The sequence below is a fragment of the Colletotrichum orchidophilum genome (assembly GCF_001831195.1).
Source record: "Colletotrichum orchidophilum strain IMI 309357 chromosome Unknown Scaffold_141.1, whole genome shotgun sequence".
Classification (NCBI taxonomy): domain Eukaryota; kingdom Fungi; phylum Ascomycota; class Sordariomycetes; order Glomerellales; family Glomerellaceae; genus Colletotrichum; species Colletotrichum orchidophilum.
This window is the reverse complement of record NW_019173097.1, coordinates 89,911-112,309: the sequence shown is the minus strand read 5'-3', so window position 1 is coordinate 112,309 and position 22,399 is coordinate 89,911. Positions and strand designations below refer to the sequence as shown.

The following is a 22,399-nucleotide window of genomic DNA, read 5'->3' as shown; positions in this document are numbered from 1 at the left end:
AGTTCTAGTGCCCTGATCCGAGGCGTCCATCCTTTCGTGAGGCTCTTTCCAGTTCTCCCGCGCCAAAGTTCACGCTCGCAATATATCCTTTATCGACTAGCCAGAGTATGGTAACCTTCTAGCCCGATTCACATTCTGAGAAATTACGACGAAACGACCCGTGACTTTTTTTTTTTTTTTTTTTTTTTTATACCACCTGGTAGCTTCGCGGTGGTAATTATGTGGCTTCATGAGCCCGCTTCCTCTTTGGGAATCACCGTGATGATCGAGCCTTTTTTTTGGTGGTGTCTGCTGGGAAACTCCCAGCACAAAAGGCTAATACTCTGAGTAGCTTGACGGGTTGGTGATTTTGATTCTTGCTGCTTCAGATTGATTGCATAGATGAGATGTGGGGGCAGGGGTAGGTACCTAACCGGGCTAGGTAGGATTCAGGAATAGGTCCTGCAGCACACACTCTGTAGCTAAATTTGCGGGCAACCCGAGGCCTGGAATCACGAGAGTTGGCTGGGTGGTGCTTTGCGACATCCTTTTCCTTTTTATTTATATTTTTTTAATTTTCATATAGTTCTGCTTCCTCTTCCTCATTTTATCACTGTCAATTGAGTTTTGTTCAGGATGCGCCGGAAATGGCACCAAAAAACATATCTCTCGACATTGATGTACTCTATATTATCGTGAGCCTCGGCAGCTGGAGTCAGGGGGCGTGTACTCGAGCGCATGTATTTTATGTAATCGTACGAGAAACACAGACGCGGCGTCGTATCTGCAAATTGCAAATCTTCCAAAGAACGATCGCCAAAATGTTTGAGATACATTCGAAAGCTTGTCCTCGGCGTGACTTTGCTCAATGTCGCCTTGCCAAAAGTCAGTTATCTACTGCACGCCCGCCCGTGGATGGCATCATCGTTTTACCATCAAAAATCCGCCCAACGTTTGTTGGGCCCCCCGGCGTCGTCCCGCTCGCAAAAGGAACGCAAACGGGCAAACACGATAGGTAGTCCTAGTCTGCTGCACTTGTTTGGTCGTCTCGGTCTTTGTGGCGACGCCAGGCTTGCCAGGGAATGCCCCGCGCAAAGCCCGAATCCGTGGTGGCCGGCCAGCCTTGCGGAATGAGCAGTTTGGAGAGACAGAGACGGAGACAGAGGGCAAGACACGGGTTTTCCTTGTGCCGCCAGCTGGGATCGCCCTTGGTGGTCTTCACAGTGCCTGCTCAACAAAAACTCAATCATCATCCCAAAAAGCAGCAGACAGGCATTCTCCCAGGACAACCCATCTTGCACAGTTAGTTTGCTCGCGAACGTGGTGACCGCCACCTCATCGTTGATGGCGATAAACCACCAAGAAGGCACGCTAAAGAGCCTCCGTTGTGCAACCTGAAGAGTGCATGCGCTCCAAGATTGCAGATTGACATTGGGGAAGGGGAGGGGGGGTGCGTGGTGCGTGGTGCGTGGTGAGTGAGGGGCCGATCATCGCCATCTCCGGGGGACATACCAGCCTTCCCGGCAACGGCAACGGCAACGGCACACTGGCTTGCCCGGGCCGGCTTACACACGGGGTGGTTGGTGTTCCGCTGAAGAACCGTTTGCAACCCATTCGGCATGGTCGGACTGTTTCCAACGTCATCCATTCGTTCACAACGATCTGCAAGACATGTACGGATACAGGACGTTTCCGAAAAGAGTGTGAGGACAAGAGTACCTACGGGAAGCCGATCCAGCCCATGACGTTTGAGTCGCACAACGTTCTTCCCGACAAACTTCTCCCCCCACGACCAAACAGCTCCGAACAGCAGGTTGAAGAACTCTGGGGTGGGAGGGTGTGGGCGCAAACGAATACGCCTCAAACTCATCCCGGCGGCGAAACCCCGACCCGGCAGCTTCGTGTATAATTGCCCATTACCAAGGATCCGGTCCGAGTCCGAGTTTGTCTGCTCAAGCTCAACCCCGTTCATGTTGGCGTCTACTCTATGCTTGGTGAAATTTCACAAGGCCAACCCCCAAATGCTAAACTAAGCGCCGTCTGTTTGGAATAGATTACTGTCTGTAAACACTATTTTTGGCCCCCCTCTTCTACATGACACCGGGCTACACGTGTTAAGGCTTCAAGGACGTGGGACCTGGGAGACAGAAAAGGTGGCCAAAAGACAGTGCAGGAACGTGTAAAGTGGTTTGTGGATCACAACCTCTTCAGCCGCAAGTCCACAGAGGCTCCGAGGTTTGCCACGATGTTCCCGGAGCGCGCCAGCCCACATGGCTTCGACGGGTGTGGCCCGCACTCGGCAGGCCGCCCGTTCCAGCCCCCGCCCGTCCCCATCCGACGCGGTCTCTTCACGGCTTTTCCGTCAGAGGTCCGTACTATGGCCTACGGGGGATGACCGGGGGGGCGAGGGAAACGAACGCACGTCTGCTGCCAACTTGTCGTGTTGGCCTTTACAGCTTTCGATTCTGCACAATGTATGTATGTAGTCGTGTAAGCCTCGTTTGGTGGGAACGTCATTTGACCTTTTTGAAAGCATGCAAGACCCTGCCATGTTGCGTTCTACAGCGCATCCTTGGGTCCCTCCTCCTTCTTGGGATCGCGTACAGCGCTCCATGGCCCAGGCACCCGGCGTTTGGAGGTTACATTGCGGACGAGACCAGGCGAAAGAAGACCGTCCCCGCTGCTGCCGCCGCCGCCGTCTGCGTTGCACCCGAGGCTACTTTGCACTCTCGCCTTGCGCCGGGGATCGGGGGATTCGGGACTGTCATACTGTATACGCAACCCGTAGTATTACTGCTCGTGATCTAACGCACCCATGACAAGCGGCGCTAGAATCGAGCCAACACCCGGATGGATGGATGATTGGGAATGGAGCGATGGACAGACCGCAGCCCTACAATGCGATGGACAAGAACGACTGCCGAAGCGTGCTCCCCTTACCCTGCTGCGACATTCGTCTTTAATCGCAGAACACGCAGAACAAGCTCCCTCTTTGGGCCGCACCATCTGTCTTCAAGGGATCTGCATCCAATCCCCCGATGCCAAATCCACGCCGACCAATCACCGTGCCCGAAGCAAAAAGCAGGATTTCCCTTCGCAACCCCCCACGTGCCACCTGATATCTGCCTCTTCACGAACCCTCCCAAACCTCCTCCCACCACTGTCCCTCAAAAGTTTTCTTGATCCTCATGATTTTGCTATATCGCGGGACGATATGACAGTATGTAGTCTAATGCTGCCTCGCCGTTCAAAAATGAAGCGTGCGCCACGGCTGGAGGGGTGGCGACGTCGTCAAAAGACACTTTTCACAGTGGGAGCAGAAAATCGAAAGAGAAAAAAAAACTAGTCGATACGTTGACGACAGGGCCGCATCTGCAAACTGTACACTGCATACTGCACACTGCAGCAAAGCGGAGATGGAACAGGCGCCAGGCGCGGATAATGGCGGTGGACGATGGACGGCTGACGGTGTGATAGTGGGGTCTCCTTTTTTTTTTCTCCCTCCCTTCTCTCCCGTCTCTATTCTGCATTCTGCGTACGGATACCTCGTGTGGACCATGAAGCGGTGGACGATAGCGACAACGTGTTTCCTGCATTTTTTTTTTCCTCCTTGGTTTAAAGGAGAGCCCGCATCGCGATACCGGGGTTGTCGTTCCTCTTTCGTCCTTGTCGTCCGCAGGCCCCCCCAGCAACATATGAGAAGCGAGATAGAAAAAAAAAAAAAAAGAAGGGAAAAAACCACAACGTTGCTGCATGGACTCCATGTTACAATTGACGTACCACGCCTTCAGCCACGCTGCAGCACCCTGGCTGCATTCGACTGATTGATCGTTGAAGTGACTGGGGGGACGAGAGACAGACGAGGAAGAGAGTGATTGGACAACTCACAGGCATTGCGTACTATGCTAGGTAGAAGAGAGAATGAGAGAATGAACTCTTTTTTTTCCCCACATACGTAGTATAATCACCGCCAAGGCTTTTCCTCTCGACCAGGGGTGGGGCCGGGAAGGGACTCGAGGGAGCATGGGCCCTGACGATGAAAGCTGTGGATGTGGACCGGGGGTAATGATGGATGGACCCACTTTCTGCGGAAGAGGCGAACTACCTTTACGTGTAGACGTACCCTTTTTTTGCCTTTGAGAAAACAGCCTCATGATGTGGCTATTTTAGAACTCACATCCCAGTCGGCAACCTCGACCCCCAATCAGCAGCAGCATCATCATCATCATCATCATCACCACCACCACCCATCTCCAAAAACCTGTTCCAAAAGGTTCGACTGACAGGTGGCATCGCCCAATCTATCGATTTTCAACTCAAAACTCTCGCAGCACCTTTTTTAGCACAGACTTCCCTCCACCCCCTCCTTCGCCACTGTCACCGTAGCTGTCAAAAAGAAGTATTCCGCCTACTAACCCAGCCCCCCTACCTTACCCCATTGACAGGTTCCAGCCGCACCATCCGCACCACGCGCGCCCTCACAGCTTGAAGACAGAATCAAGGCGGGGGTTTTTTTGGGGCGCGCGTGTTAGACATACATACGCACATATAGGACCAGGCGTTGATGGTATTACCTTTAGCCCGGATTTAGAAGGGGGGGAAGAAAGAAGAAGGAATTATTGAACGCAGGGACCACAATGTGACTGTCACGAGCTGGCCTGGATTGGGCGAGGGGTCGTGAATCGATGAGGTAAGTGGGATGAATGGATGGATGGATGGATTGAGCTATTCGAACAGCGTCGTAGCGAAAGACGTACTGCCGTCTCTTTCGTTGTCGTTATCGTTTGCTCGCCCATCGGCATCGAGACATTTGCAAGCTCAGTGCCAGGTCGTCCGGAGTGCCGTGGGCCGCATTCCACACGCATTTCCGCACGCATTCCCACACACGTACACAACACGGCAGTTTCTAAACCTTAGACCAGGCACCAATCACAAACCGCTGCTGGCTGGCATTCAAAAAGAGGCCGAAACCGAAGCTTGGGGAGCCGGTTCGTCAGATGCAGCGGGACCGAGCCACACGAGCTGCATGGGGAAAACGCTTGCCGGACGCTACTTTACACTGGCTTCAATTCGTCAACGGTGCAAGCAGTCATGTCACGAGCGCATTGAGGTTGTTGCACGGATAGTTGAACAATTCGAACATTGTTGTTGGTATCATTGATTGGTTATCTACTAGCCCGCGCCACCCCCGAAGTCTCGCGGGGGGGCCGATTCTGCTGCCCGGTGGTAGGCCGCGCTCCCAGGCGTGCTCGTCCCTTTGTGGTACATGCCAGGACCATACGATGATGTATGCCTGCGGCTTTTGATGTCTTCTTCTCCCGTCCTCTTCCCCTTTTGCTTTACACATTACTCAACCCGTCTGTACACGCAAAGAAATTCGTTCCGTCGTTATTGGAAAAAAAAAAGAGGATGGCCTGCGCCAATGGAAGAAGAAAGTGTTGGCCGAGCCCAGTTATTCCGTGACAGTCGTCGCTGCCCGTGACCCGAGGGTCAATTTGAAACGCCGTGATCCAGTTCCGGTCCCCGTTCGAGCGCCGTGCATGCAAAGCAAATCGTCCCAATCCGAATGCAAAAATAGTGGTGCAAGCAAAGAGTCCTGCCGTTGACTGTCGGCGTTGTTTTTTGTATTTGGTTTTTTGGTTTTTTCCTTTGGTGGGTGAGCGGCGACTAGCCAATCTTGATGCTCTTCCGGCGGTTGGTGAAGCCGCTGAGAATTCGGCTCCGGGTGTTGCCCGCGGGTGAGCTGGGCGATTGTACCGGAGCAACGGGAGTAGATGGGGTCGGGGGTTGGTTCTGCGCGTTCTTCTTGGCCGCCCGCATGATGTCGTTGTAGCTGACTGCGGACCAAGGTGCCTTCTGCTCGGGCTCTTCTCTAATGTCTGTGTGGGCCGACAGGGGCAGGTGTCCCAAGGATGGCGAGGACAGGCGGTCGCGAGAAGAGTTGTTGGCAGCGAGATCTCTCAGCTGAGGACGGCTGCGCTTGCGGACAATGCTAAGAGTCCTCTTGAATAATTGAGACGTGGGCGTCTTGGGTCTTTCGTGCCGCTCCGCCTCCGTCTGCTGCTCATCGGCCCGCTCATCAAACGGCTTGCTGGCGTAAGGGTCGATGCTGAGGAAGGAAGGCTTCTCCTTTGGCAGCATGCTGCTAGTGATCATCATGCTGCTAGACCTGGGTGGGTGGTAGACAGGAGAGAGGGAGGCGCCGCTCGTGGAGGAGGTGGACATCCTGCGCAAGGAGGGTGCTGTTGATGAAATGACCAAGCGACTCGTGGGTCTGCTGCACTCAATGGACTCGGGCGAGGCGGATCTTCTGGTGGAGGGGAGGTCGATGATGGAGGGCTTTCCGGCGAAGACGACAGAGACGACGCGTGCAGTATCTTCTTGGCTCTTCCTCCGGACGGGGGAGTCGGCGGATTCTGCACTCTCGGACTCGTAGTCGTAATCTGAAAACTCGTCGGCCGAGGAGGAAGCTTCTTCTTCGGAAGAGAGGTAGACCTCTTGGGGTGCTGTTTGCGCGGGTTGGTTTGTGATGATCTTGAGTGCCATTCCGTCGAGGAGTCTCGACGCTCTCAGTGAGCTCTTGGCCGGTAGCGCTGGTGCAGTTTGTGTGTCTTGGCTCTGCTTGGGCGAAGGGCTCGTCATCTCTTCGTAGTAGTCGCCGTACATCTTTGCGTTCTCGTTCTCGTTCTCGTTCAAGGCGTCGTCGTTCTGGACGGATGGTCGTGGTGCGTTGGGAAGCGAGTCTCTATAAGAGGTCCTTTGTGACTGCTGATCCTGCTTTTCTGTGATGGTGGAGGTAACACGGTCCTCTCTGGTGGAATGCACCGACTCCCTGACGGGCATAGTCTGGCCGGCCAGAGACATGGTAGGCGGTGACGAAGTTCGCGATATCCCTCGAGGAAATCTGAGACTGGGCGGTTTCAGTCGTCTCGCAGGGCAGCTGGTCTACAGCGAATAGTGGCAGCTGACTAGCAGGTACGGCGGTGTAAGTGTCGAGACCGATTGTGGGCTTGTTGGAAGTGAGAAGTTATTCTGAGGGAGGAGTAAGGCAAAGGTACTCTTTGGTGAGGTAGGAGGGAGAGTAAGAAGCACCTCCAGGTGTGCGGTAGGAGGGCGAAGGAGGATATTTCTATGACCGGGTCTATCAGGCACTTGGACGGGTTGGGGACGGGATGGGATATGTTCTGTTCGGGTGGAGGCACATAAAGGGACGGGGACGGGGGGTATGGATGGGGGCTCGGGGGCTCCAAATAGCCAGCCGGGGGGGGTGTGGGATTCGACAGGTCAAGAGGACGCCACACTCCGTGGAGAGGAAGGCAGACGAAGAGAGAGAGACAGAGAGAGTGTGTGCGTGGAAAGCAAGGGCCATGTCTGCACAGATGGCACTGCAAGCCGCCAGATGGACAAGAGACAGGCCGGATAGACACCAAGATGCTCCTGCACTTTGCACTTGCACCCAGCCCATGTCCCATGTCCTGATCCTGGCCTCTCCCCCTAGTCCCGATCCCGGTCAGGTCCTCATCTTGAACGGGGTCCACTTGGGTACGGGGACCCAGTGTCGACTCTGTCCGCTGGCACAGTACAAAGTACCGGGGGGTGCTGGTGGCAGCAGCGCCAGCGAGAGAAAGCGAGGCAGGGGCTGGGGGTTCAAGTCCCCGCTAGTCCCTGTCGCTCCTCCGGCCCACTCTGCAAGATGAGGAACGTACCTTACTCTCCACCAAAGACTCGACACCTTACCACCTTGCGTCTTAGCTAAGGCAATTCCCTCTTCACACTCCCACGACTCCTGCCACTCTCTCGACCTCATCTGCGATGTGGCTTAATCCATGGCTGCGAGCCTGTCTCGACCTGCTGATAGGGTGTCCGCACCAAACCTTACAATGTACATCGAGCGCACAATGACGGCCACGCTCTCTCCCACCACACGACGATGGTGGCATGGGGTGACGGAGGACGTCCTCCCACGCCCATAGGTACTCGACTACTTCGTAGCACTTGGTACCCCCCTACACCACTCATCCTCACGCCAAACACCACACACCACCACACTTGCATCACAGAAACCACCCACACCTGGCACATCTCCTACGCCGTGCCCCTTCATCATTGACTGCACAATCTACGGCTCCACACTCTAATTCGCCCTTCAGGTCAGGACCGCGCTGTCCAGACTTGGCCATCTCTACTTCACAACCAAGCGCTTTGCACTTGCAGTATCTGTACCATGCTATCCCAACCACGCGCTGTTGCGAGGATTGCCTCTAGAGTGTGTCGTTTCAAGTAAAAGGTGCTACAGACGACCGACATTCATCTGCGATGCCGCACCGCATATTACCACTCGTCGAGACGGGCGTCACGGCTTGCCATCACATCTTCTCCATTAGGCTATCACCTCCATGAGGCATGGCGTTTTTAGCTCTCTCGCACAGCGGCGAGTCTACCGATGCGAGGGGTCACCGAGACTGGCGAGAGACGAAACCGATCAAGCCGCCATATCCACGGCCACGGTTATGGCCCTTGCGATAGTCTCGTCGCTGTGGATTGGAGGGAGGAACGAGTGTGTGGAAACTTTGTCCAGTCTATTCGTCGGCATTTCAGCCCATGCTGTCATCTGCTCAACTACCAGGCTGATGCCGCTCACCTTCCATGACTTCTGGTGGCCGGCATCTTACTGTGCCCTCCACAACTGCCACAACTATGGTAGACATCATCACCATGACTTCTAACAGCCGCGGCGACGCATGTTGCCTACCCAGCATTCCGAATGATGTACTCTTCGTCATCCATCATGAGCCTCGTTCGTTTTCCCTGCTTCTCGACGTTTCCCAGCGTCAAACACCCCACACCTCTTGTAGCTCTCGCAGTTGACTGGGGGGGGGTGGTTGGTCACACCCACGACGACAGCAGCAAACTCCACACCACCAAACGAGGCGAGGCGGTGGCAGGGGTCGACTTTGCTGTCCAAAGGGACGACATCTTTCTTGGGGTGACTCGCACGGCCAAGGAAACGCGCTCCTCAGCCCTCAAGGGCAACGACAAGAACGCAAGCGTCTGGGTCTGCGTCTACGTCCGCCTCGACCGTCTTCGTGATTGGAGGCATCTTCCTTCTTGGTAGGGCCCTCCAGATGGCTGATTGGGCCCGACGCCCCTTCGCCGTCTCAAGGCCCGCCGGCAACCGCCCTCTGTCGGACCACCAGAAACGGCCGTCGGAGCCAAATGCTGCTCATCCAGTCCCGTCTGCGTTAGGGGCCCTCATCCCGCCCGCATGAAAACGTCCTCCCAGGTTTTTCCATCCGACTCGACGGATGCTCTCGCTCCCGCCGCTGGAACTGAAAGGGAGCAAGTCAATTCGATCCCAAGAGAAGGGAGAAACAATTCCAATGTTTCAGGCTCACGACGGAACATGTCTTGGCTCGTCGCTCTCCGGCTCCAGGCTGTGGAGGTACGGCATGGTACGAAGAACGGGCCATCATCGGTGTGCAGGCCTGGACGAGGCAGCCCCTCCGCCCTTGGCAAACCATTGCATGTACGCGAGCGTGCCAGAAAAAAAAAAGGAAGCATCACGAACCCGTGGTCCAAACGGTACAACACCCTTGGGCCTGGCTGCCCATTCTCCAGGGCCATGGTCTGCGGACAGACCGAGCTTTCTGGGGGACAAGCCATTTATTTTAAATGAGGCCGACGACGACAACGGCATACTTTATCGGACGCAATCAAGGTGCAATCTGTCTGTTAACATGAAGGGGCCAGGTGGAGGGCCACAAGTGCGATTTCGCAATGGCCCGGCCGATCTCTTCCGGGAATGGCGCACGGAAGCCAAGATCAACTGACAGCGACAAGATTATTGTTCGTTCGGCGCGCAGCTATCAATAGACGCTTAACCGCCCCCGCGCCATCATGTGGCCGTGGAACAATATCAAGATGCTTCAACGGTGTGGACCTCTGATGGCACGCAGCATGTGGGTGTCTCGCGCTCCGAAAGTCGTTCGCCGTGGACATTTGCAAGTGACGGGTTCTCTGGCCCACGATCTGGCCTGGTACCTGCTGCACCGTGCCGCGCGAAGCCGACGCAATTGCTAGAAAAGGGAAGACTCGAGAGCCAAAAAACGGTTTGTCTCGCAGGAGGCGAAGAGGCTGCCGACATCTCACTGGACAGATGCGAGGCACAGAGCGTTGCATCGTCAAAGTGACACCACGTTGGGTCGGCAGATTCCCTACGTGGTGCACGAATCACATCGTGAACACGGTTCCAGTTCTTTTTCTCCGCCGTATCCCTAGGACGCCAGATGCGGAATAATTTTTATTTCTTTGCCTCGCAAGTCCCAGACCGACATTTTGTCTCGTCCACGTTTGGCCATCGTAACTCAGTTTCGCCCCAACCGTTCTCGCCTCTCTTTCGCTGCCGCTGACGGGAATGCCAATGATGGGATTGTGTGCGCCAGCAGGTTAAGAGTGCAGCGCCATGCGACGAATATTTCCTCAAAAGGTGCAAGGCTCGCCCTTGCAGCGAGCGCACGCGAGAGAAGAGATGTTTCTTCGCGCCCTGCAGCCGCCTTGCCCGTCTGAGAAACGATCTCAAACCTGAGGCGCACCAGTGAGTTCGAGAGCAAGGGCTGACGCCTACCTATTCTTCTGTGTTTCGTCGCCAACTTGCCGAATTCCAGCAACGAGGGGTTGCTCTTTGGGCCAGTCACGGTCCCGGGAACGGGCAACCCCCTGCCGTTCGTCTGATGTGCTGCGACAGACAATGTCGAGACTGGAAGACAGTCATTCGCCCACCAGGCTGGGTCTGTGAGCTTCACGGCCTGTCACTGGACGAGAACTGTCAGTTAAAGCTTGGGAGTGCGGCAGCGCACAAACCCAAGCCATCGGGGACGAGACAAGCTTATCAGCGTTTTTTGCAAGGGCCCTGACCCAAACGCTCCTGACGGCTCAAGTGCTTCATTATGCCATAGCAAAGCCCTGCAACCGCATGGCGATTCGTTTCGGGACGACTGCAAGCGCAGAGTGTCTCCAGCGACTGGCGATGCTCAACGTTTTCCGGACGACGATCGGGCTCGTGCTCCCGTACCCGCATCCATGGAGATACAAGGCCGTACCGCGTCCGTCTTTGGCCGGAAGCAACGCACACAGTGTACGGAGATGTGTCGACAAGACGGTAGCAATAGGGACCAGATATCGCCATGCGCGTGATACCGCTATTCGCATGCGACGTGATACGGAAGTGCAAGGCCCATGACTGGTGAGATGTTTGGCGGCGACGGGCCATCAGCAATCAAGATTCGGAATGAGAAGAGGGTCCCTTTCTCCATAACATTTACGGCGCCGCCCATTTTCGCCCATTCATCGGCCCATGTGCTGTCGGCTGTTAGCCCAAGACCAGACTGATGCCGGCAGACGGTAATTTGACAAGGGCATCCTCGGTGGGGGCCTCGAAAGATGCGATGAATTCCAACACGATGAATGCATATTCAATGCCGTTTCCCTTCCTCTGCCCGCAACTTTCCATTACTTATCACGCCCGACCTATCTGCCTGGCGCAGCAACGGACCACCTCCGAGCCTGAACTCACCTTGGTTTTACGGACTAGCTAGCTCGCTTGCTCAGTCCCTTGACTTTTTGTCCCTTGCTGCCGAACATTCTCTGTCTTCCATTCCTTCCAACACCCTTACACGGTAATGGGTCTGCCGGGCTTTCAGACCGACTGTCTCTCGCGTACGAATACCCACGACGAAATACCCGCCGAACAGGCTCGCCAGGTTGCATCCTCAGTCTCCTAGTCCCTCACAATGAGACTAGTCCACCTCTCCAAGACTCCCAGTTCTAGCGCACCCACTAGAAGTGGCTCTTCTGGTGGACATTTCACAGCCGAGTCAACCAGGCCTTCTGAGTTATTGGCCTCCCATCCCCACAGCCGCATTTCAACTGGAGATCACGGATCACCGCCTGGCGCCTGGACAAACTCAACGCTTTTTAACGGGCCACTCAGCGGTCAGCATCGTGACAGCCTCAGGATGAATTCCAGCCACAAAACGACAAGAACGGCAACCTCTATGCGAGATGACGCTAGCCCACATATGGCATGGTATTCTAGCCGGCCCAACTTTCTAAAATTGTATCACGGCCGTCTTCCCATTTTCCCCCTTCCCTGCCGTTGGGATGGAATGGCGAGAGAAAGATGGAGGAAGATTGACCGTGTCGAGAGTCAGTCGCCTCCGGCCTCCAGAGAAAGGTGCCGGTAATTGAAAATATGGCTTCCGGGGGTTGTCTAAGACATTCCAGCGGTACGTTCTCGACAAAGGTTTTCTTCTCCATCATCCGTAATGGCGGCGATAATGCAATGACGCACGGAATGGTGGTCGTTGATTTGCGGCCGAACCAGTCCTCTGCTCTTTGTGCAGTGTTTACCCAATGATCAGCGGATCGGCCTTCACCAGCCGACGCACGCCATGTACCTCCTCCATGTAATTACTCTTCTTGATAGGCCGTGATCAGAAACATATGGCCATGAGGGTCGATCGCCGCGCCGGGCTTTGTATGATCATCGCGGGATCCGGAGATTGATACACGTCCCGCAACGCATAGCCCCTGCCAGAAACTAAGACCTTCTCGGGACGCGGCAACCCCATCCCATGCTGCCGCTCTCCGTTGATAACAGATGCAATATCCTCCAGCCAGCCTTACGTGGCTCGCCGTCTCATCTCTCTTGCCGCTGACCGAGCCGTCTGGAGTAATCGGATGGGGCTAAGCGAGCGCTGCGGGCTTGTATCACAACTTGCACACTCGCTACTTGAGATGCCACGGGTTTCTGTTTCAACGCCAAAGCATGGCAAGGCATTCCTGACTACAGCTGGAATAGCACGGCATGTCTACAAGCCGTACGCCACAATCACCAACGGCCTGGAAAGGGCACATGCGAGCGACGTCTAAAGCAGGCTACCGGACTGCTCCGCGATCAGCTTGGTACGAATCTCCCGCCGGTGTGGGGCCGGGCCCGAACCGAGTCGACCAACTTGAAATGGTTGCTGTCCGATGTCTGCGGCTGGAAAGGCGCAGCAGAGCTGATGTTGCACCTAACGCGCAGAGAAACAAAACAAAATCTCACTCGCTTGCGCGTTGCTCACATGCCAACTTCGTCTCTTCTTTCGGATGCTGACTTTGGATGGGCCGAATTTGCCGGGGGGGGCTGACAAAGCCGAAGATGGGATGTCAGCAGTCCGATGTTGTGGCCATGCACGCCGTCTATACTATGTCATTTTGAGGAGTAGGAATCGACTACAATCCTTTCGGGAGCTTGTGAATTATTCGTCGCTCAAGTCTGCAAGGTTTTGCCGACTTTGGCGCACTTTGGCAAATTATTCAGGGCCATTAGAACCCGACGTGGTCAGGTGGACGAAATGTCTAATTTATCTGCCTAGGTGCCCAGCAGCAGCACAGTCAGCCCAATTTCCTAGGAAGGATTTGGACCAAACTTCAGTACTCCTATCTCGTCGACACCAATCTGGAAATGACGGCAGGGCCTACGCTCTCTGAGAAGTCTGGCAGACGTACCTCGCCGCCATGAACCCTTGGGACCATCCGAATACGTGGGCGGCAACGTTTGAGAGCGACGCATCGCCCATCCACCGCACTGCGTCAGAAGAAGAGGTCGGCGATCTAGTAGCTTACGGAGAAGCCGTGAGGGCTTCGATCAGTGGGCAATAGGCAATGCTCTCAAGGTGTGCTATTTCCTTTTATCAACGATCAGGCGGTCATCCGCAGCTCTCATGTGGCTTACACTCTATGGGCTTGTTCGGGTAGCCGATTGACGAGCTTATGGTGCTGACGCTCATGCAGTGCTGACATGCGACTGCTCAGCTTCCATTCTTTCAGGTCCTGCGTATAGCCTTGCGGCGTTTCCAGCACTGTCTGCCCAAGTATCTCAATGTTGGTCACACTCGGGCCAGCACCACAGCGTTGCGAAATTCTCCATCTCGGTTTGAAACGGATCGAAACATGTTCAACCGTAACAAATCCAACAGTATGGGTTGCATTCGTCGCGGAGACCCGAATGGCACCGTTGGTCCACGACTCAGACATGTATCATGCACTTTTCGGCGATGGCACGATGGAAGGTTCCAAGGGGGTTCCGTTTCGATGAGTCTGAAACGGCCGCTGTCAAATTAATATCTATAGGTAGTGGATGAAGATTGGAGGCAAGCAATAGGAATTCTCTCCGACCCCTTCTCCGCATCACCGTGATTCCGCCTCTCCGCCTCCGCATCTCCCCCTTTCCCCCCGCCCGACGCTGTGGGTCCCGGTGGTGCACCGTGCTCGGGACGCCGTCACGCCGTGTTGCAGTCCCGACCCCACCTGAGTCGGGGGAGGAAAAGCATAAACAGCGACATGACATCATCCCTGCAACGCCCCCACCTGCTGCCTCCAAACAGCCCAACCACCAAGCTTTTCCGACGTCACTGGACATCTTTGATGGATTGAACGTTTTCTTCAAACCGGCTCCTCTGGACTGCAGGCGAAAACAAGCTTAAGCTAGGTAGCGATTCAGTCAGGCTTTTGTGCAAACATTGGGCCAGCCCATTCTTAAGTCCCAACCGCACAGTGTGTTGCCTTGATGTAATTCGCCTCCGTGAACAAACACACGAGAGACAAGACAGAGACATTACGTTTCGCCAGCCTCCCAACACGCGGCAACGGCCCCACTGACTTTTCTCGCTTCCAACCTCCTCCTGCTTATTTTTCGGAACCTTGTATACTCACAATTCTGGATTGCTTCTGCTGCTTCGACCAGTCTCGTTCGCTCCTGATCCACGGCATATCCTCATCAAAGTCTAGGGACTTTGTAGACCTACCCGATTCCCGATGCCACATGTACATGTGTGCCACAGTGGAACCGTGGCACGGCGCAGCGCGGAACTGCAGAATGGCATATTGTCGACTTGGACAGGGCGGCATGGGACTATTTGGTGTAGTGCAACTCTTTTTTTTTTTTTTCCTGCGATCGACGATTGGTTGCTGAAACCCTGGCCATCATGCTCTGGATTTGTACCGACTGCTGTGCAGTTTGGCAGAAACGTGTGTTTGGGTTGGGCTGCGTGGAGACACTGCACCGTGACGTCGCTTATCGCTGACTCCCCTCCACTACGATTCATACCCTCTTCTTCGACTTCATGGAATCGACATGCAGGTATGCCCGCGTTTCTGGGAACCAGGGTCTGGAACCTTCTTCCCACGCAAGACTGACGCTGGGCTTGTGTGGCAATGGATGTTTTGACGACTGGAACGTCTCCATCCCTGGTGGGGGGTTTTGTGCGAAGGACAGGCCTCAGAGCGTCATATGCCTTTGCCAACTCCGCATAGCCAGGGTTCGCGGGCTACCTTTTCGTTCGGGCTTCTCGAGCCGGAGCTGCAGGGTCTTGCAAGTCACACTGCATCTTTTGCTAGAGCTGGTAATTCTGAGGTTCTGCCGCAAGGCCAGGCGTTGGCGTTCCTGCTACTCACCACGCGTTCCTGTTTCCAACCCACCCTTACCAGATGGGGTTGATCTACAAGACCCTGGCACATGATCATGAAGCCGGTAAGCAGGCACGCCCGCTCGCGTGTTGCGTACAAGTCGGACGACATCAAGTTACCCCCTCCCAAGTCTGCAGGTAGGCCACCACCATCGCGGAGAGCAACGTGAGATGCCGCAAGGGTTTTCGTAGGACAATGAGGTCACACAGTACAATACACAATCTCGGGATGTACCTCCCTCTGCGAGCTATCGTTTTGGAGGTGCTGGAACAAAAACAATGGAAAGTTGGACTGATATCATGGTTTCGCGTATCATGAATCATGGGGGCCGTGACGGAAAGGCCGGCTCGTCGAAAAGCATCCCTGACCGGCAAAGATTCATTTCTTGGCGTGAGGAAATGGCCCGGCCCCGGGCCCCGATTCGAGCTGTGCATACATTTTCATGTGGGTTTTGTACATCGCCATTGAGTGAGCTGGGTAAGTACGTAAGGTACTTGCAATTTGAAGTGCGTTCGGCTCGGTGTGGAGGGGAGCACTGCGGCCCGTTCCCGAAGTCTCATCACCATGGTGGCAGAAGAGGAAGAGAGAGAGAGAGAGACTTGGAAAAAGCAAAATGAGGAAGCAAAAGAAAGATTTCGGAAAATTCAGCGCCGGTTATCTCTATGTCAAACGCGCTAGTGTTGAGGCGAATTCGCCCTGCGGCTGAAAAGAATCTCGGTGTTGATATATTATTGTCTGTGTGTACCCATTAGAGAAAAAGCCTAAAAGTTTTTCAATGGTGAACCCATGAATGAGCAAGAGTGTTCGAGGTGGAAATTCAATGTTATGTTGCTTATTCGTGGCAATGACTAGTCAGACATCTTTTCGTACGGAACGGAGGAGAAGGGAAAGGAAACACTGGATGCGAAATTGTGCAGGTCAACGCCAAGATACTCTCCCAGCTCTTTTCGCGTGCTCACGAGACGCTGCTAAGCCCGACGGGGCTGCCACCTTGGGAGGAAATGGATAATAGTCGTCGAAGCTCTCAAGCTCGCAAGATTTTGGACACACGCCTTTCCCGGCCTCCACGGGGCCGTCTGGTTAGTGGCGCCTGGTCGATGCAGACTGGACAGACGTGTTCGAGGGGTGGCAGAGAGCGAAGTGTGCCCCATTTCTGTCTTTATTCTGTACACCCTGCTGCATCCATTTTCCCGAGGAGTCTTTGGTTAAGGTTTTTGAAGACGGACAGCGGACGGATGCGGATGCGCCCTTTCGTAGTTTCTGTGATGCTGGTGTGGTGGTGTTCTCAGTATCAAGGTTCCAAGAACTCGCGTCCAACAGGTTCGTAGTTACTTACGAGGCATTCGCCATGACGAAGGTCACAACACTCCATGTTTGGGAAAAACATACGTCTCAAGTCCTCCTAAGCCATGTTCGAAACAGCGTTCAATCCACCTCGACATTGTAGCACGGCTAGATATCATATACCCCTCGTGTGTATTGGCCGTACTACAAAGAGATTTATAAAAGAATTGAATTGGTTTCCAGACGGAATCAAGCTGCACTACTATTTTCAGCATGGCTTAGGGTCTTTCAAGGCCGCATGTATTCGTATGTAAAAACTCATCATACCCTGCCTCCAGGAATGGAATCTAAGATCGCTCGAGATTGAAAGAGGGTTGGATTAAACGATTCATCCTGGACCAGTCGTGGGAGCGCAAAGACCACCTTCGATACAAAATAGTGACCCGTCCGACCATGGTGCTCCCCAAGCTGTCGAGATTCTTTATGATTTTTGGTCCAGCTATTGAGGTCCTTTGAGGGCTTTGGGTCTCATCTCGAACATCTCCGCCAAACAGTCCCGCCCTTGCCATCCATTTCCTTTCTTAACGTATACCTCGATCAAGACGTTGCCAATGACTAGAAAGTGAACAAGTGAGGGTCGCTTACAGCTGCGCTATAGCTCAACCTTTTTGCGACGAAATGCGAAAGGAGATGCGCAATGCCCTGGCTGTGGTTGTGAAGACGACGACCATCCCACTCAACAAGTCACCAGTGTATAGAATATCAAAGACCGACTGAGTAAGAACACAGTAGTTGATGAATCCATGTAGGCTATCATCGCCCGACATGTGGCGCTGCCCGATGTACCCGTCCTCAAAGGTGTATGGAAGGCACATCCGCAGGTCACAGCTGTCGTCCAATTCTTGGAGATCGCCGGGTGTTCAATCGCAGTCGTCGACTTCTCCGGACCGGGGTTTGGGATAACAACTAGGCGAAGTAAAGGGAAGACTCAGTTAACGCCGACTTCGATTACGATACTTTGCGACGATTTCTGAGGATAGAGTCATAACGGGGGTTTCGTGTCAGTAAGACGGGCTTTTTCTTCGTTGTGGACGTGGAGTCCAGAGAACAGTGACGGCGGGAAATCTGTATAGTCTTGCAAGGCTCACAATACCGGTTCGAAAACAATATATCACATGTCTGGTATCAAACATTCGAATTGGGAGTTTGCCAACCCTTTTATACCCTATGCCCGAACACCAAGAGACGGTTCCACTGAGCAGCTCTTCATAAGTCAAAGAAGTATGACGTGCCTCGAAAACTTGCTAGGAGTATTTATATGATCCTATCATAAATCTCGTAATTATCAAACGTCCCGATCATTTCAGCTATCGACCAACGATGAGGAAGTGTACAGGTACCGCCATTAGGTGTTGTCAAATGGAAGTTAGTAACGGCTGCGACGACGTGGGTTGAAAGACGCGCGTCCGGCCGCCATCAACATCCAAGTTGAAAGAAGGACCTGCAGCGACTTGCTCGAGTACAGCTAAGAGCGTCGTAGTCGTTGGCAATGCCGACTCGTGGCTTGGGGTGACGAGGACTCACGAAGTCCGGCAAGGTGTAGCTGAGATCTCGGTAAACACAACCCACACCGCCTCGAACATGAGGGCTTCGGGGACTCTCTCGTATTCGTGGGGAGTACACCGACAATGACACCGGGCAAACAAAGAAAAGGCGCGGGCGACCCTGCTTCTGTTCGATTGGGTCCATCATTGATACAGCCGAGAAATAACATACCAAGTCAAAGTTATAAATAAATATGAACCGGATCAGGAATGGATACTCTCTTCTTTGAGTCTGATAGGTGGATAGTTTACCTAACACTGGAATATGTTAGGAAGAGGGAGAGCTCTACTGTGACGCTCCAAGAGGTATCCTCGATTCGAGGCTCTTATGATTCTGACATGCCAGTGCTTGCAAGGTCAGAAACAGAGCGCAGGGTATTTCGGCAGAGATACCCGGCGGACAACTCGGCCTGGGAATGGGAAGAGGACCACCAAAAAAGTATTAGTCAAGCTTCATTCACAAGAGCATTCAGTCTGCAAAATATCCCGGCTGAGAGGCTGATACTACCTCCATGAGATCTAGAGGCAACAGAACATCACGAAAGCATGGGCGTGGTATTCCTGTTTGAGGTAAGGGACGGCGGACAATGGTCACTTATAGATAAACACGCCTATGCGTGCCGCTCAAAGCGGCTGGTCTTCATCATGACATCCTGGGAGTAGAACATTAAATCGTCACTGTGAGTCAAGGTAAAGCAAGGTCTGGGGAACACGTCATCCTTACGGACACTGGGCAAACTAGGTATAGAGCTTATCTGCTTGTGTATCATACGCACGCCTGAACTCTCTTCACTCGCGTCCCCCACAGGAATCTCCTAATGCTTGGTTTGTGTGGCCCAAGTAGCGGAAGGCAGGGAATCGAGACGTCGGTTGTAGCTCCAGAAAGACAATAAGTCGTCGACGGCCCGTAGTTGCCCTCGATGCCCCCAGTACTTCATCAACAGTCTCACGCAACATGGACCAACATCATAAAGCCTCAGTCAAACCCAGTTCTACTGAAAAAGAAAGATTGTTTTGAAACCCACCCCTCTACTCCGTAAGCAAACCATCGGGGTATTATCTCGTTACAAACAAATGTAACGCAAAGCATCCGAACTGTCCCGAGTTTCCATCCCGCGAGAACGCGGAAACACAAGAAAAAGAAGAAGAAGAGAACAAATTCTTTTGGAGCCTGGGAGGGCCATCTCTGTCAGCCTCTCCATCAATCCCAAACCCCAATTCCTGTCCAACCCTTCCATCATTAACACGTCTCTCTGTACTTTTCATTGTGGGGTCTACCTCGCTTCGCGCCCCCTGTCCCTCTTCGAGCGAGCAGATCGGCCAACCCATATGTCGTCCTTCTCCCTGCAATTCTGTCCAGCAACCGCCACCTTCAATCACCGCCAGAGATCCGTCGACTTCTTCTCGTTATTCGCCGTGCTGGGTCTCGGCCACAAGTCCTCATCACTCCCCCTGCTACCACCGGTATTCTGGCTCGGGATGGCCATGAACATGCCCGCGCCGTTGCCCACCATGACACTCTTCCTCGCCGCCGCCGTGTTCCAGCCTGATCCTGCAATATCCGCGCCCAGTCCGTAGGAGCTGATGGGCCGGTCGCCATGGATGCTCATGCTTCCTCGGTGAGCTCCGCCGCCCAATGCCGCCGTAGGCTGAAGCATCACCGAAGACCAATCCAGGGCATCATCCGCTTTGGTATAGATTGTGAGAGGGTGGGAGAGCGGACCGGTACCAGCAAAGGGATTCGTGGAGCTGAAGCGCTGCGAAGCGCGAACGTTGGAAGCCCCAGCAAAAGGTCGAGGGATAGCCATGCCGGTGCTGCCAGGTGGCGCGAGACCGCCGCGTCCACCGCTGCCGGGGCCAAGACCCGACATTGGCCGGTTGGCTCCGACCGTGTGTGAGGATTTCGGACGAGCGTTGGCGCCGTAGGAGGAGAATGCCGCGGCGGGGCGGGGTAGACCCTCGAGCTCGTCTTGGAAGAACTCGTCAAGCACGTAGACTGATCGCAAGTTGGGCATCCCGTTGCCTCTGAGCGACGCGGCCAAATAAGTGTAGTAACTAGCTGTGACGCTGGAGTACGGGCCCGCAGACTTGGAAGCGGTGATTTCGAAACGCAGCGACTCCAGAGATGTTGAGGCAAGCCTACGCGTCCGGGGTCCACTCCTGAAAGCGTCGCTTACCGAGGCCTCGATGGCCAGCGTCTGCAGATTGGTGCCGGCGGATAAGATGTCGGCGAGTGTCGCCGGGTGAACGCCGGTCTTGAGGAGAGACAGGACGAGAAGGTGGTTGCGGGTATCGGCTCTGCCTAGGTAATCGACCAAACCTTGAGCAGTGACGGCCGGAGTGTTGCTGAGAACCAGCTCCTCCAAGGGTGGGAAGGGAGGCAATTCTTCACTGCGGGCAAAGATATCGTCCGAGAAGGCTTGCGACTCCATTACCTTTAGCGCGCGAAGCTTCCGGAGGTTGGCCAGGGCATGCCGCAGCACGATCGGATCCATATTGATACTGATCAGCTCCAAAACTTCGAGATTCTCCCAGATGCCGCCGTGCGCAAGCTTGGACAAGCTGCTTTCAGCGCCTCCGCGGTACGTCATCTTGCGGAGGTCTCGGCATCTAGCCTCAACCTCGAGCCTCAATGTGGCGTAGCTGTGCTCGTCGGCGAAGAGACCTTCGGGCAAGTCCACGTAGACAATATTGGGAAGAACGTGGATTATACGGGCCAGATCGGCCGTGGCGGCTTCGCGAAGCATATAGGGAACCTTGAAGTATCGGACTCTTGAGCCAAAGCGTGTAGGGTCCTCGCGAAGGGTTCTGCAGAGTAACTTCAGACGGGCAGTGGGGGTATCTTCGGGGTCAGCGTTGCGCTTGAAAAAGGTCTTGCGCTTGCGCTGCTCCGACAAATAGATCTCGCGGGGGCAGTAGTGAACGGCGTCGATTCGGATGCTGTGGTACCTAGAACACGATGACGGTCAGCCTATTTCGGCTACGAGGGTGGGAGGAGGGAACATACAGCAGGGCGTTGGCCATCTGATTCCATTTCCAGCAGACACGCGCGCAGTGGGCCAGGTCTCTCAGGTCGCATAGCATGCAAGCGTCGAAGATGGCGCTCGTTTCGCACGTCTCGTACGTCTCATCTTGGGTGTGGGGGCATACGAAGGAAAATATCCGCGGGAGGATTTCCTTTGGAAGGCTCTGGAAGAGGGCGGCAGATGCTCGCGTGGGGATATGAGCGCCGGGAGGTGAGGCGACGTTGCGGAAGTTTTGCTGGACCTGGGATGAGTACTTTGACAGTTGCTGGTCGGTGAAGTCATGGGACTTTTGCTGTTGATGCCCCTTCTGCTGCTGCTGCTGCTTCTTCTTGTCCTTGTCCCTGCGAAAGAAGCCCATCTTCTGTAGAGGCCGAACGGCGAGCTTCATGCCAGATGGGCGGAAAAGAGGAGAGGGCGGAGGAAAGGGAAAAGGGCTTGTCCTGGGTGGTATCAGGGGAGTGATATATTCAAGTCGACGGGTCACGGCGTGGCATTGGCCGGTTGGAAGCGGCGTCTGGGTGGGTTGGGGGCGGGAGCATGAGGCTTCTGCAGGTCCACGGGTACGGCGAACCAAAGTTTGACGGTGCGAAGATTAGAATGGGTGTTTGTCGGTTGGAGGTGGCCGACGGCTTTGTCGCGCTGTCTTGTTCGCCCTCGCGCCCCACGAGGGGTCCGGCTTGGTTATCTTAATAGAGTAGGCAGGAGCAATTGGCAGGGTGGGAAAAGGCGGTCCTTTCTGCTTTTGGAGAACTTGCCAACGGTAATGTCTAGGATGGCCCGCCGAGTCAAAGTCCCCCAAAGGTCATCCAATGCATTGCATCCCTTCTCTCTTTAAACTTCAGCTGAAATCTCCGCAAACGTGACAGGTTGATAACGCCTGAACTCTCTGAACCCGGGGGTTGTTTTTATCCTTAGCCCCACTGAACACTGAGTATGAGAAATGAGAGCGAGAAACACATCCAACGACGTCCAACAAAGAGGCTTTCCGCAACAAAG

At 54.4% G+C, this 22,399-nt stretch overlaps 6 protein-coding genes across 6 annotated transcripts; 3 read left to right on the top strand and 3 right to left on the bottom strand.

Annotated features, from left to right (window-relative positions):
- Positions 1-2,224: 2,224 nt before the first annotated feature.
- CORC01_12055 (uncharacterized protein) lies at positions 2,225-2,787 on the top strand (the record flags this gene model as incomplete). Its single annotated transcript, XM_022623677.1, has 3 exons — positions 2,225-2,347; positions 2,436-2,453; positions 2,545-2,787. The coding sequence occupies 3 exons, from the start codon at positions 2,225-2,227 to the stop codon at positions 2,785-2,787; spliced, it is 384 nt and encodes a 127-aa protein (XP_022469839.1).
- A 2,859-nt stretch (positions 2,788-5,646) lies between these two features.
- On the bottom strand, positions 5,647-6,843 carry CORC01_12054 (uncharacterized protein; the record flags this gene model as incomplete). Its single annotated transcript, XM_022623676.1, has 1 exon — positions 5,647-6,843. One exon carries the CDS (start codon positions 6,841-6,843, stop codon positions 5,647-5,649), a length of 1,197 nt encoding a protein of 398 aa, XP_022469838.1.
- Positions 6,844-8,375: 1,532 nt separating this feature from the next.
- On the top strand, positions 8,376-9,248 carry CORC01_12053 (uncharacterized protein; the record flags this gene model as incomplete). Its single annotated transcript, XM_022623675.1, has 3 exons — positions 8,376-8,538; positions 8,709-9,090; positions 9,143-9,248. The coding sequence occupies 3 exons, from the start codon at positions 8,376-8,378 to the stop codon at positions 9,246-9,248; spliced, it is 651 nt and encodes a 216-aa protein (XP_022469837.1).
- Positions 9,249-9,284: 36 nt separating this feature from the next.
- Positions 9,285-9,809, top strand: CORC01_12052 (uncharacterized protein; the record flags this gene model as incomplete). Its single annotated transcript, XM_022623674.1, has 1 exon — positions 9,285-9,809. The coding sequence occupies one exon, from the start codon at positions 9,285-9,287 to the stop codon at positions 9,807-9,809; it is 525 nt and encodes a 174-aa protein (XP_022469836.1).
- Positions 9,810-10,867: 1,058 nt separating this feature from the next.
- On the bottom strand, positions 10,868-11,248 carry CORC01_12051 (uncharacterized protein; the record flags this gene model as incomplete). Its single annotated transcript, XM_022623673.1, has 1 exon — positions 10,868-11,248. One exon carries the CDS (start codon positions 11,246-11,248, stop codon positions 10,868-10,870), a length of 381 nt encoding a protein of 126 aa, XP_022469835.1.
- An 8,505-nt stretch (positions 11,249-19,753) lies between these two features.
- On the bottom strand, positions 19,754-21,791 carry CORC01_12050 (F-box domain-containing protein; the record flags this gene model as incomplete). The annotated part of the gene is made up of 2 exons (XM_022623672.1): positions 19,754-21,326; positions 21,385-21,791. 2 exons carry the CDS (start codon positions 21,789-21,791, stop codon positions 19,754-19,756), a joined length of 1,980 nt encoding a protein of 659 aa, XP_022469834.1.
- Positions 21,792-22,399: the final 608 nt, after the last annotated feature.